Source organism: Orcinus orca, chromosome 16 (genome assembly GCF_937001465.1).
Source record: "Orcinus orca chromosome 16, mOrcOrc1.1, whole genome shotgun sequence".
Lineage (NCBI taxonomy): Eukaryota > Metazoa > Chordata > Mammalia > Artiodactyla > Delphinidae > Orcinus > Orcinus orca.
Window position 1 is genome coordinate 4,147,816 of NC_064574.1, and position 13,630 is coordinate 4,161,445.

The window sequence follows — 13,630 nt, forward strand, 5'->3', positions numbered from 1 at the left end:
CCACCTACCTGCATTTTAGTATGAATTTACTTTTAAAAAGGTTAAGTAAGTATAAATTACAAATAAAACTGAAGTTTCCCGTTGCCAAATGGCTGATTATGGTTCTGTGCAACTCTCTACTCTTCCTCCCCAATAAGCTGACAGATAGAGTGTCCTGAGTGGTGTAGGTGAATGTCACTCTACACACACACAGGTGCACGCATGCACACAAATATGTGTATACTTATGTGTACCTAGAGGTATAATCATAAATAATACAAAGTTTCTTTTTGCATATAAGTGGCATTATGCTGTATTTATCATCTGGCAACATGCTTTTTAATCACTAAAACTGTTTGGCTGCAAATATCTAAAATTCTGGTTCATTTTATCTAACTGTTATCTTTACAAAATTGATTAGCATATGCCACATTTTATTTATTCATTCTTTACCCTCCCTCCCATTCGTAGCTCCCATCTAAGTACTTTTGAATTTTCTCACTCAGAATGATGCTGCCGAAGCATCGTTATACTTGGCTCCCTATGTATGTGGAATCAGTGTTTCTCTGTGGATCAGATTTTTCCCCCTGGAGTTAATCTTTGGAAATGCAGGATATTTTTTTGCTTATCCCTTTTGTATGCCTCTTATGTATGTCCTCACTGGCACTTAAATATCTCTACTGGCAAGTCTGCAAGAAAGTAGACTGACTAGTGCCTCTTGTTGCCTTCAAGATACACAGTCCTGTATTCCTCCTGGATTAAGTAATTAATTTCCCCTCTATGTTGAATTTCCTGAGGTTCTATTACAAAGCTCTTCATAGTACAGATTATTTTAAAATTGTTCTGGTTATGATGTCTAGAAAAGATTGTTTTATTTCTTTTCCTTTATAGGACTAACCTCCAAACCTCCAAATTGCATTTGCAAATGTTAGATGCTTTTGTTAAGATGGTGCTTAATGTAACCCTGCTGTTTCCTGTTTCCATTCTCTTTTGAAGGGAAAAATGTGTTTAGGTTATCTTTTCCTCCTTTCATTGCATATTTGTATATTCTTACATATCCTGTTCTTTGGTAGTATACTTGCATATACTTCCCTTCTTAAATATTGTATTACTAGCTTAAATTTCATTTAGGCATTAATTCAAGATTATTTTTCTTCTTGTTCCCAAAGTTGGAATCTCTGATGAGGGAGGTTCACATTTATATTCTTTCAGTGACTAGTTTTGTGACCTTTTGGCAGGACTTTGACATTTATTTAAGTCATTTATGAAAAGGGAAAGCTTGAATAAATGATCTTCAGGCTTTCGTCCAGAAACTTCTATGGACAGATTCAAATGAGTAATTTCATAAGCAGTGAGGAACTTGAAGAAACAACATTTATTGCCTTTGGTATAAGCAGTAATGCTTATTTATGTGTGTTAAGACTTTAAAACTGTAAATATATAAAATAGATTGTAAGATTCAGAAAGTATATGCTTTCTTTTGTAGGTGTTTGTTTTGTCCACCTGTTTTAAAATTAAGTCAAAATGCCAATAAGACCAAATCTCCAGGTATGTAGTCCTAGACCAAAAGGAAGTCTTTTATTTTAATTCCTAAAATCACTTTTTGTTTATTTATAGGTATTAAATGCCATCGTTTTAGGAAAGACAAAGCTTACTTGTTTTTATGAAATGGTCAAGAGTCAAATAATTGAAATAAAAATGTTATCCTTTTATTTTTTCAATAGATTTGTTTCCAAAAGCTTTATTAAGAATATAAAGTACTAAAGATGATTTATATATACCTCTTACATAGAAATGAATCATACACTGATCTATGTATCATTTATGGCTGGATACTTTTATATCAAGGCTTAAAATTGTGAGATACTTGCATTTAGGAGAATCATATTAATGTATGAAAATTCCTTATTAATGGTGGTGTACTTTAATAGCAGGGATGGCAGATTTTATAAAGCTTATAAATATAATAAATAATAAATTATATGTGTATGTAATGCTTAAGTTATATTGGTTGGTATAGTTCCTAAAAAAGTGCTTTTAGCTGTCTTTATGCAATTTTTTTTTTAACTATTTAAACTTCATGAAGAAGTTGATAGATATGTTAGGGTTTTATCCATGGTATTAAGTATTAGTTACTATAAAGTTGATTTTTATTTCCTTCATTAACAGGTTTTTGTTGAGTTTAGCATAATGATGACTTTCCAATAAGAAATATGAAGTGTAAAATTAGTAAAATATATGTTTCTTGTATAGAGCTTATTATTATCAAAACATTTAATCTCTAATTGTTACTCTGAATTTAATAGTGGACAGTTTTTTTAAATAAATGAATTGATATTATATAAGCTCTTTTGAGAATTTTCAAATGTGAAAACAATTCTTAAATTACTTGATTTCATAAGGTGACTATTTGGGTTTTGATTCAATATATTTGCCATTTTCTATATTTCAGCAGTTGGAAAAATGCATTGATAATGCTTTAAGAAAAAATGATTTCAAACCTTTGAAAACACTTTTACAAATTGATATTTGTGAAGATGTGAAGATTAAATGCAGCAAACAGTTTTTCCACAAGTTGGATGACCTTATGTGCAGGGTAAATTTTCATTTTTGTTGAATGAGCATTACAGTTATTAGATACCACTCTACTTTTTAGGAAGAGATACTCCGTTGGAAGGAATGAATAAAAAGGCTTTGGCAAGCTCACTTATAACTATCTAAATAAATGCTTGTTTCACCACTTGCTTTTTGTGTGTGTTTGTTTGAGGAGTCCCAAATAACATGTTGGACTGTTGTTTTCTAAATAATATATAAAAAATGTGTGTTTACATAGTGTTACCATTATTAACTGTTATCTAAACGGGGAAAAATAGCTTACCTGTTTGAAGTTTAAACAACTTGAACTATTTTTTAAAAGCCTATCAGCATATTCTTCATGTTGTGTGGACAGTGCTTGGTACTTACACAAAATAAAACAAACAAAAACAAATAAAAATCATCAAAAACCTTGTACTTGATTTGTCATGTATAAAGTATTTTTATATGTGAGAAAAAAGTGATTATTGACAGTCTCCACCAGAATTTGATGTTTGTTTCGAATCTAGAAGAGTGAGTAAAAATTTCTTGTATCGGGCTTCCTTGGTGGCGCAGTGGTTGAGAGTCCGCCTGCCGATGCAGGGGACACGGATTCGTGCCCTGGTCCGGGAGGATCCCACATGCTGCCGAGCGGCTAGGACTGTGAGCCATGGCCGCTGAGCCTGCGCGTCCGTAGCCTGTGCTCCGCAACGGAAGAGGCCACAACAGTGAGAGGCCCGCGTACCGCAAAAAAAAAAAAAAAAAAGTCTTGTATCCCTTAGTTAAATACATAAAGCTTTTTAGAATGGAAGGTAACTGATTCATTGCATCATAAGTCTAAAGTTTCTTGAGTTTATACATGTCTGCAATTTTGTACTGTGTTTGTCATTCACTGGCTGAGTGCTTGTAAGCAGGTTGCCTTTTTTTTGTTTTGTTTTTTTTGTTTTGTTTTTTTTTTGCGATACGCAGGCCTCTAACTGTTGTGGCCTCTCCCATTGCGGAGCACAGGCTCCGGACGCTCAGGCTCAGCGGCCATGGCTCACGGGCCCAGCCCCTCCGCAGCATGTGGGATCTTCATGGACCGGGGCACGAACCCGTGTCCCCTGCATCGGCAGGCGGACTCTCAATCACTGCGCCACCAGGGAAGCCCGGTTGCCTTTTTTAAACCACACTTTTGTCCTTTGCAATATGGAGATTATGATTATGATAATGACTAACACTCAGGATTTGTGAGGATTACAACGCTCCTAGCACAATGCCAATTCCATTCTATTTTGTATTTACAGATGTTTAAATGTATAATTTGCATTTCAGGAGCTGAATAAAAAGGATATCCAAACTGTTTCAACCATTTTGGTTTCTTTTGGAAGATGTGGCAAAAATATCAGTATATTGGGGAAAGCTGGACTTCTAACTATGATAAAACAAGGACTAGTACAAAAGATGAGTATAGAATATGTAACATTTCTTTGAGGGAAATATGATTAAAGGTGTGTTTTCTAATTAAATGGTTCAAAGTGTTGGAAAATAAATTTGAGAACTGTATATAAAACAGATCAAATATTTTTATAACCCGTGATATATGTTAGAAAAATAAAGATCACAAGGGAACTGTATACAGGGTCCTTGATAATTGTGTGAATTTAAGGTCACAAGACTCCCTAAGACCTTTACTTGCTTTATTTTCTCTTTAGCTCATCTTAATCACTATCTAACTTAATTTACTTTTCTTTTTATATCGTTTATTATTATCTATTTCCCATTTTAGAATGTAGGATATTGATTTTTGTCTGTTTTGTTCATTGTTGTATACCCAGCACCAAGAACAGTGCCTAAGACATAGTGTGTACTCAAATGTCTGAGTTAATAAAAATAAAATAATACCAAAATATTTCAAATAGTAAAAATGCCACAATAATCTAATGTGTAATGATAATTCTTTACCTATGAATATGAATGTACATGAACTAAGAATTTGAAGGGGGGGAAGTAAAGATTTTCTACTTGGAATTGGATTAACTTCATCCATTCCCATCTAAAAAATGGGAACATATAGTGAGTTACTAAAAAGCAAAAACAATGATGGTGTTTAAGAGCATAAACTTATTTAGTACAATACTGGAATTTTAATTTTTAATGTTTCTTTATTCTTAGGTTTACTGTTTGTATGAGTACATTCTTAAAATTATTAAAATTGAATTCAAAGTAACTAATTGTATTTACATTTCTTTTTCTACATGGTTACCTGGTTTGAAAAATCCAAGGAGATTATTCTGAGTCAAGGAAATTCAAAAGATGAAGCTGTTATGATAGAAGACTTATTTGAGCTTTTGATGGTAACAATCATATTGATTCACTGATGTTATAAAGCATGTGTTTATTTAAAAACAATTTGTGTTCTATATGCCCTGAGACTAAAAGTCACTAACAGATTGGTTAGTGCATTTATACTGATTAATTAGTTAATACATAAAAGTTAAATAATTATGTGGTGAGTTCATATGTAACCTCTTATTTTAATACTATTTGTAATGGTTTATAATATAAGATAGTAAGTTTTAAATATTCTTCACTTTCAGGTCATACATGACATGGATGATGAAGGTATAATAAGCATTTTATTTCTACTGGAACAATAATTTGCTGTTAGAGTTTTGGTATAATGTTGCAATTCTTGTAGTATTGTCCTAATATTAGGAATTCATTACCTAATTCAGGGATCGACAAATTTTTTCTGTAAAGGGTCAGATAGTAAATATTTTAGGCTTTGTGGGCCAAGAAAAAAATTGATGTTATTATGTAGGTACTTATTTAACAAGAAAGAAAACAAATTTCCACAAATGTTTTTTTGATGCAACTCAAAATATAACAATAATTGAGTACAGTGTTTTTGTAATACAGGTCTACTAATGAGGAGAATAGCACTCTTTTTTGAGAAGATGACGTTTCTCTTAAGGTTCAGAGTTAGTGTTTGCTGTTATAAAAATTAATTGCAAATATTTATTTGTTCATGCTTATCTGTAGTGAAATTTTGTGTATATTACATTAGAAAACGTCTTTTCATGCAGATAATGCCAAATACTGATATCAGTTCATGAGCATGATTTTTAATTGAGCATATTCATCACTTGGAAAGCATTTATAGAATTATATTAGACTTTTTTCTTAATATTTGCTTTTTAGAATGCCATTGCATTGCAGATTAATCACTTCCAGTTGAAGGTTAGGTGGAAGCTCCTCAGTTGCAGAGTTAAAATGAATTTTGAAATAGGGAAATTTCCTTTGCACCTACATCAACGTCCAGAAACGCTGCTGGATCTGTAGTTGGATCTTGGAAAAAATATATCCCCTATAAATTTGTTGTTGGAAATGGAGATGTCATTTCTTGTCTCAGCTTTTGACAGCCTAGGAGATGTATAAAGCAGCTGGACATTACTTGTGATTCAGATGACCTTTGTTTCATTGAAATAACTTTACTGAAGTATAAGTTTCTCATATACGCACTAATTTTGCCTTGGACTTTGGTGTTGAATTCATTAAGAAACACTATCAACTCTGCAGCCCAAGCTAATTACCAAAGCCATTCATTTAGTGGTGGCTAATGATGGCTAAGTTCATAAGAATGAATGAAATTCACCTGAGACTGCTGGTTCAGTAAATCATGATAGATTCACATATTTCCACAGAGTACCTGCTGATGAATACAGCCATACAAAAAGGGACAGTGAGTTGGATTTGGTTTGTGGGCCATAGTTTGTCCTTGATCTAATGAAACAAAATTTTCAGTAGTACACGGAGACTATAGAACATGTTACAACTCATCATTTCACTTGTGCTTGGCAGTGCCTTATGTCAAACAATAAACTCAAGTTATTTTATCTCTGTGTTGGTTGAGGAAGAATTACCTAGGATTGGTAATTGGGGCCGGTGAATTGTTTATAAATAAAGGAACAGCTAATTGCTCCCAAAACATTTAAAAATATCAATTGCTATTTATTTCAGTAGTAGTTAATGCTACCTTTTCATTGGTTTCTTTGCAATTAACATAACAATTTAGTCTAAATTCTTAAGTTTGTAAGCGAGAAAACAGTCCTAAAGCACCAGTGATTATGAAGTGATCCAACTGTTTTTTTTTAAGTAAATCACTTTATCTTTTCAAGTGATTCAGTGATTTTTTTTTCTTTTAACATAGTCACTTTGTAAAGTGCATTTTCTGCTGCAGCGTTGCATTATTTAAACTTATTTTAGAACTCTGCATCATGAATTAGCATGAAGCAAATTCCTCTTAATATACTTAGTATTAATAAAGCTTGTCTTTTGAGAGAATAGTGTCAAATTTTAGAAATAGGACAAGATATTTAGATCTTCATGAAGTCCGGAAGTGTTAATGGCCATTATGGAATTTTGGAGGTATGACTATAAATTACTGAGGCCAGTTTCATAAAAACCTCAAATTAGACGTTTCCAGTTTTGGACTGTATTTATTTATCCAAAAAAGTAATACTGCTTTAAGTGCCTCAAAGGAGAAGCTGGATCTGGGGTTATTCCTTTGCCAGAGTTAAAATCAGTCACACCTGTTTGAATGGTGTTTTTTCGAAGTTACATAGCTAGTTAATGGCAGAACCAGGACTGAATTTCAAGCTTCCTGGTGCCCAGGCCAGTCCATGGGCCTTCGTCTGAACTGAATTAGTATGTCTGATTTCCATTAACACATACAAGATTGTCACTGAAAAGAGTTTAAAATACACATTTGTCAATAATTTACTTTTATTCAGGTAGAAGGCAAGTAGTGGAAAGTTTCATACCTCGAATTTGTGCCCTGGTTATTGACTCAAGAGTGAATATTTGTATTCAGCAGGAGGTAAAGTCATTTTTTAGATTTTCTTTGAAAACTTAAAGAGAAGGTGAAGACAATTTGGTAGCAATTTATCAGATTGAATAATTATTTTATCTTGGCACTAAATTATCATGTACTGTGTCTCTGTTGTCTTAATTCATTGTCTGACACGATGAAATATATTGGGTTGGCCAAAAAGTTCCTTTGGTTTTTAAGTTAAAAAAAAAAAGACACATTTTACATTTTTCACCAAGAACTTTATTGAACAACATATTCACTGTTTTGTTCCACTACCTTCTGCCATTTTTCAGGCAATTTGATAATTCCATCTTCCCAAATTTTTTACCTTTATGAGCAAAGAACTGTTCTAGGTATCTTTTACAGTCTTCCAGGGAATTGACATTTTTTCCATTAAGAGAATTTTGTAAAGACTGAAATAAATGGAAATCCGAAGATGCTATATCTGATGAATATGGCGGATGAATCAGAACTTCCCAGCCAAGCTGTAAGAGTTTTTGCCCGGTCATCAAAGAAACATGCGGTCTTGTGTTATCCTGATGGAAGATTATGCGTTTTCTGTTGACTAATTCTGGACACTTTTGGTCGAGTGTCGTTTTCAGTTGGTCTAATTGGGAGCAGTACTTGTTGGAATTAATCGTTTGGTTTTCCGGAAGAAGCTCATAATAGAGGACTCCCTTCCAATCCCACCATATATGCAACATCACCTTCTTTGGATGAAGACCGGCCTTTGGTGTGGTTGGTGGTGGTTCATTTCTCTTGCCCCAGTGTCTCTTCCGTTCCACATTATTGTACAGTATCCGCTTTCCATCGCCCATCACAATTTGTTTTAAAAACGGAATGTTTCAGTTATGTTTCAGTAGAGAACTGCATGTGGAAATAGGGTCAAGAAGGTTTTCTTCACTTAACTTATGTGGAACACAAACATCAAAGCGATTAACATAACCAAGCTGGTGCAAATGATTTTCAACGCTTGATTTGTATATTTTGAGTATGTCAGCTATCTCCTGCGTGGTAAAACGTTGATTGTTCTCAGTTAATGTCTTGATTTGATTGCTGTCAACTTAAACTGGTCTACCCGACCATGGAGCATCATCCAGGGAGAAATCTCCAGCATGAAACTTCGCAAACCACTTTTGACATGTTTCATCAGTCACAACACCTTCTCCATACACTGCACAAATCTTTTTTTGCATTTCAGTTGCGTGTTTACCTTTCTTGAAATAGTAAAGCATAATATGCCAAAAATGTTGCTTTTTTCTTCCATCTTCAATATTAAAATGGCTACACAAAAATTCACTAATTTTGGTAAGTTCTTTTTAAATGCACGCTGATATGACAGCTGTCACAATACAATCTAACAAAATTGTTCCAAATGAAGTTAAAGACAACTAAGTGCTACTAGAGCCATCTTATGGAAAAAAAACGCCAAACACACCTTTTGGCCAACCCAGTATTACCTAAATATGTATTGAAAATTCATAAGCATGTGGGTTTATGTATACATATATAGCTCATATGAAAATAAACTATACCATGTAGATATTAGTAGTTCCTAAGTATTTAAATGCTAAAAATAACCTGTATTAGTATATATATATGTGTACATGTGTGTAGTCATAAGAACAAATATTAATAGGGTAATATTTTTTGCTTCTTTAGTTCTTAGAGTAATAATAAACATATGTCATACTGCAAAGAGTATAACTGCTTTAAGTACAGGAATCATGGTATATTCATATCCTGTGTTTTATGTTTTCTTATATTCATTATTTTATGCTTTATATTCTTTCCTCCACCCTTCTTTCCCTGCATAAAATGCTGTGATTAAGAAAAAATAGGCTTCTAAGTTTATATACCTATAATATATCTCTAAGTACTTAATGTTTCACTGAATATATAAAGTTAATGGATTATGTATTTTTCTTTTCTAGGCTCTAAAAAAAATGAATGCTATGCTGGACAAAATGCCTGAAGATGCCAGGAAAATACTCTCTAACCAAGAAATGTTAATTCTCATGTAATAACTTGTACTATATTTCTTTAATTAGTGGTTCAAGCCAAGAATTTAAAGGATGTTTTATAAGGCAAATAAGGCAACCATGAGTTGCATTAAGAATTAAAACTGATAAACTCTTGTAGGTTTCTAATATAATTTATATATATGTTTTCTGCCAAAGTCTGTGATACTAATCAATTGTAAATTTTGGTGAAGTTTTTTTCCCCCAAACATATGAGCTTTCTAGTTAATTGATACTTGTCTAGTATTATAACCTGTTGTTTTGATTCACAGGAGTAGTATGGGAGAAAGGATTTTAGATGCTGGAGGTAAGTCTGTTTTTTTCAAAATGTTCATATTTGAAATTACTCCAAATTTATTAATAGACTATAATATCTAATTAGTCAAAATAATATTAACATTGTAATGTAGTGAAATTATGCAAGGGAATTCTAAACTGAACTAAAAAATTAAGTATGATAACAGGAGTTGTCAAATATAATTTGTGCCTAGTGGTAGGTTTTTGAATAATAACTTAATTTTCAAGTAGATTTGGATTCCTTTTGTGAAGAAATTTCTTAAATGTATTTTATGAAATTAGGTTTAATATTCTTGGGATTGATAGATTTGTTTGTAAACAGTGTTTTTATTAAAAGAGCTCAAATTTTCTTTCCTAAGTTTCATATGAGAAAATTTTGATGTAGTGATTTACATATAGAACAAACCACTGGTTTAAAGTACTTTAAAATAACTGTAAATATCATGATATGCAAAAGGAAAACAAAGATTACCTGTGATTTATAGACTTTTCTATGAGTTATTTTGCAATTCACAACTCTAATTATGGAATGGAGGAATCTTTGAACATTTAGGAGTTTCTTTTAAATATCCTTAAAAATATTCTTTTACTCCTTTCTTCTATTAGTAAACTTATTTTGTTATTTGGGCTATATTCACGCCTGTAATGATGAGATGTTTCTAATCTCTATGAAGAAAATGGCAAAAGATGAGTAAATTACACTACGTTCCTCATTACTCTTGCTTGTTCTAACAACTTATGAAATGTATTGACTTTTATAAACTTTAATTTTCATAATTTCAAATAATACATTAATTTTTTTTTTTAAAGATTATGACTTACAAGTGGCTATCGTAGAAGCTTTATGTAGAATGACCCCAGAAGAACAAAGAGAAGAACTGGCATGTCAGTGGTTTTCAATGGATTTTATTGCTAATGCATTTAAAGGAATTAAAGTCTCTGAATTTGAAACAGTAAGTAGTGTAAAAATAACAAATTAACAAGTTTTTTAAAATTACTGTGTTTTTTAAAAGCTCTCTCTTTTTTAAAAATTAGGATTGCAGGATATTTCTCAACCTTGTAAATGGCATGCTTGGAGACAAAAGAAGGTAAACAATGCAAAATACAACCATTTAACGATAAAGAAACAGCTCAAGAAAGGGCACACAATGGTAGGCTGAAATAATCCTCCACTGGTCTTATTTTGCTTTGTACTTTTTAGAGGAAAGAATACATTTTTATTTAATTAATATTAATTAATAACTTTGTCTAAAATTGGTTTACTGTATTTCAGAATTGCATATATATTATAAATTTGGTGTTTAAGGAACAATAAAAATCTAGGTATAAATATTACTTGAGCTACCTCCTTCGTACACATACTGGAATAAAAATATATAGCAAACATAAATCATCTTCTTTTATAATTAACATATTGTAAGGATGTTCTTTCTGCAGTTATTTAATCTCAAGAATGGTCATGGAAGGCTAGGTAATATAAATTTTTATCACTTTTGACAATGACAGAAGAGGTATTTTTGTAGTGCAGTGCCTAGCACCTTACAGGTGTTCAGGACACATTGGATTGAATGAGTTCACATTTAGTTTACCTGCTAAGGAAATGAAAGATACGGTGAGGGTTGTGTGCAGGGAGTCACACTATTTGGATTTGAATAACAGGTCCCCCTCTTCCTGTTCTAATGTTGGACAACTTATTTAACCTTACTCGCCTCAGTTTCCTTAACTGTAAAACAAGAATACTAATAATATCTACCTCATATGTTTGTTGTAAAGATTAAATGAGATGGTTATACACTTAGTACTTATAGTAGTATCTGACCAAGAAAGTATTCAATGAATTCAGCCATTTTTATTAGCAGTATTATTCACTTCTACTCTCCTTTTCCCATATAATCTTATGGGAACTTCCACTGTATCAATATCACTAGTATAAGCTAAATTAGGAATCTCTGTTCATAGTCAATAACATGAAAAGTAATTTGGTTCAGTCACTTTAGTCAAAATGGTAGGTTGAGTAGTATCCTCAAAGTAATATGCTGTCTTTCAGAAACAGATTTCCCGTGAACTCTCACTTTAAAGAGTAATAAAGAAGGAAATATGATTTTATTTAAATTGTTGTCACTACTGCCTGATTTCCTGTTGATCCTAGGTATGATTTGTATGGCAAGTCAAAATTATGTTGTGAAGGCTTATTAATTTTTTCTTTAATTCAGACTACTTTTTATTTCAGGGTCTTTACATTTCCTTGTTTATCAGCATTTCTTGATAACTATGAGGTAAATTTTTAATTTAGTATGTGTTTTAGTTATTAGATGAATTTTGATGGAAAGGTCAAGTGAATTGTAGGTTACAAATTGACAAGAACATTAATGTTAGTCATAATTAGATCACAAATACAGCTGGTCTGGTATTCTGGATCTAAGTGACATTTTATGAAATGGCACATTTGTAGCCAAGGATAAGTGAAATATAAAGGTTGTACTTCAAATTTTCTTATGTTTCCTTAATCAAGCCCGTTATTGTTTATCATTCATGAATATATTCAAACATGAAAATATTTTCAACCTTTATTTGTACTTGGAATATTTGTGATATTTTGGAGCTAGCTAATTTCTATGTAAAATATTAAGCAGCATTTCTTTTGATTGTTTCTAAATTGATTTAAATGCTGTACTTGCCTGCTCTTTATCTTCCCATACCTTCCAGCTCTACTCTTTTATTTTTCAAAAAAACTCAACCATGAATATAACATCATAATTTTCTGTTGTCACTTTTAAAAGCATAGTATATTCTAGTTTTATATGTTTATTTTATTAGTTGCAAATACCATCAGATGAAAAACTTGAGGGATTTTGGATAGATTTTAATCTCGGGAGCCAGACTGTATCATTCTACATTGCCGAAGACAATGATGTAAGCTTTAGATACCTCTGTACCATTTTGTGTGTGTGTGTGTGTGTGTGTGTGTGTGTGTGTGTGTGTGTGTGTGTGTGTGTGGTGTGTGTGTATATAATGTTGTAATTCAATTTAAGAATATGGATTTCTTTGATATTTATTTTCTCGCTATTTTAATAGATTTCAATGTTAGCTCTAGTAGTTTTGATGAGCATGGTAACCTATCAAGTTAATTAGAATTGAAAATTATTTCTGATGTCTTATTGCAAGAGAAAAATGCTAAAATTTAATACTAGTGTTTAAATATGAGCTTTTCAGAAATTAATTACATGTTAATGATTAAAATTTAACATTCACATGAACAAAGTGAATTGAATCTAGAAAAGACAGCAGTTACTCCAGTACAGAAGCATTCAGTTAAAAATAACATTAACAGATGATGACAAATGGTCTTACCTTATTCTTTCATAGAATCTTCTGTTTGAAAATAGTGAGGGATTAATTCTTTTTTTGTTTGTTTACATCTTTATTGGAGTATAATTGCTTTACAACGGTGTGTTAGTTTCTGCTGTATAACAAAGTGAATCAGTATACATATAACCCCATATGCCCTCTCTCTTGCGTCTCCCACCCCTCTAGTTGGACACAAAGCATGGAGCTGATCTCCCTGTGCTTTGCAGCTGCTTCCAGCTAGCTAGCTATTTTACATTTGGTTGTGAGGGATTGATTCTTATGGTGGTACTTAGAAGTGAATTTTAGTTCTTTTCTTTCTGTGCTATATTGTAACTATGTTTAAACTTTGCAACCAGGCAGGTATGTTTTCTACTGACCTCTTTAACCTGAGGAAAATTCTTGAGGCCTTGTTTCCAAATAGCCACCACTTAATATTTGCTACATTTGCATACTTCTAGCTCAAACTGTATGGCCAAGATCTGAGTAAGAGTTGATTTGCATTTACTAATCTGATTGCGGCTGCTGATAATACAAAGAGGCTTTAGTCTTTTTAGTC

General features: G+C 32.1%; 1 protein-coding gene across 3 annotated transcripts in view; it reads left to right on the forward strand.

The window, feature by feature from the left end:
- The first annotated feature begins 411 nt into the window (after window positions 1-411).
- Window positions 412-13,630, forward strand: part of SYCP2 (synaptonemal complex protein 2) — a 30,276-nt gene continuing 17,057 nt past the window's right edge. The window contains exons 1-12 of one of the 3 annotated variants that reach the window (XM_049699142.1): window positions 412-1,527; window positions 2,432-2,575; window positions 3,868-3,996; window positions 4,791-4,889; window positions 5,133-5,157; window positions 7,329-7,414; window positions 9,343-9,428; window positions 9,702-9,736; window positions 10,537-10,679; window positions 10,762-10,814; window positions 11,957-12,002; window positions 12,544-12,639. In XM_049699142.1, the coding sequence (XP_049555099.1) occupies window positions 1,504-1,527; window positions 2,432-2,575; window positions 3,868-3,996; window positions 4,791-4,889; window positions 5,133-5,157; window positions 7,329-7,414; window positions 9,343-9,428; window positions 9,702-9,736; window positions 10,537-10,679; window positions 10,762-10,814; window positions 11,957-12,002; window positions 12,544-12,639 (966 nt within the window). In that variant the 5' untranslated portion in view covers window positions 412-1,503. The remainder of the gene's footprint in view (window positions 1,528-2,431; window positions 2,576-3,867; window positions 3,997-4,790; window positions 4,890-5,132; window positions 5,158-7,328; window positions 7,415-9,342; window positions 9,429-9,701; window positions 9,737-10,536; window positions 10,680-10,761; window positions 10,815-11,956; window positions 12,003-12,543; window positions 12,640-13,630) is intronic. The other 2 variants (XM_049699141.1, XM_049699143.1) reach the window with 2 other exon arrangements.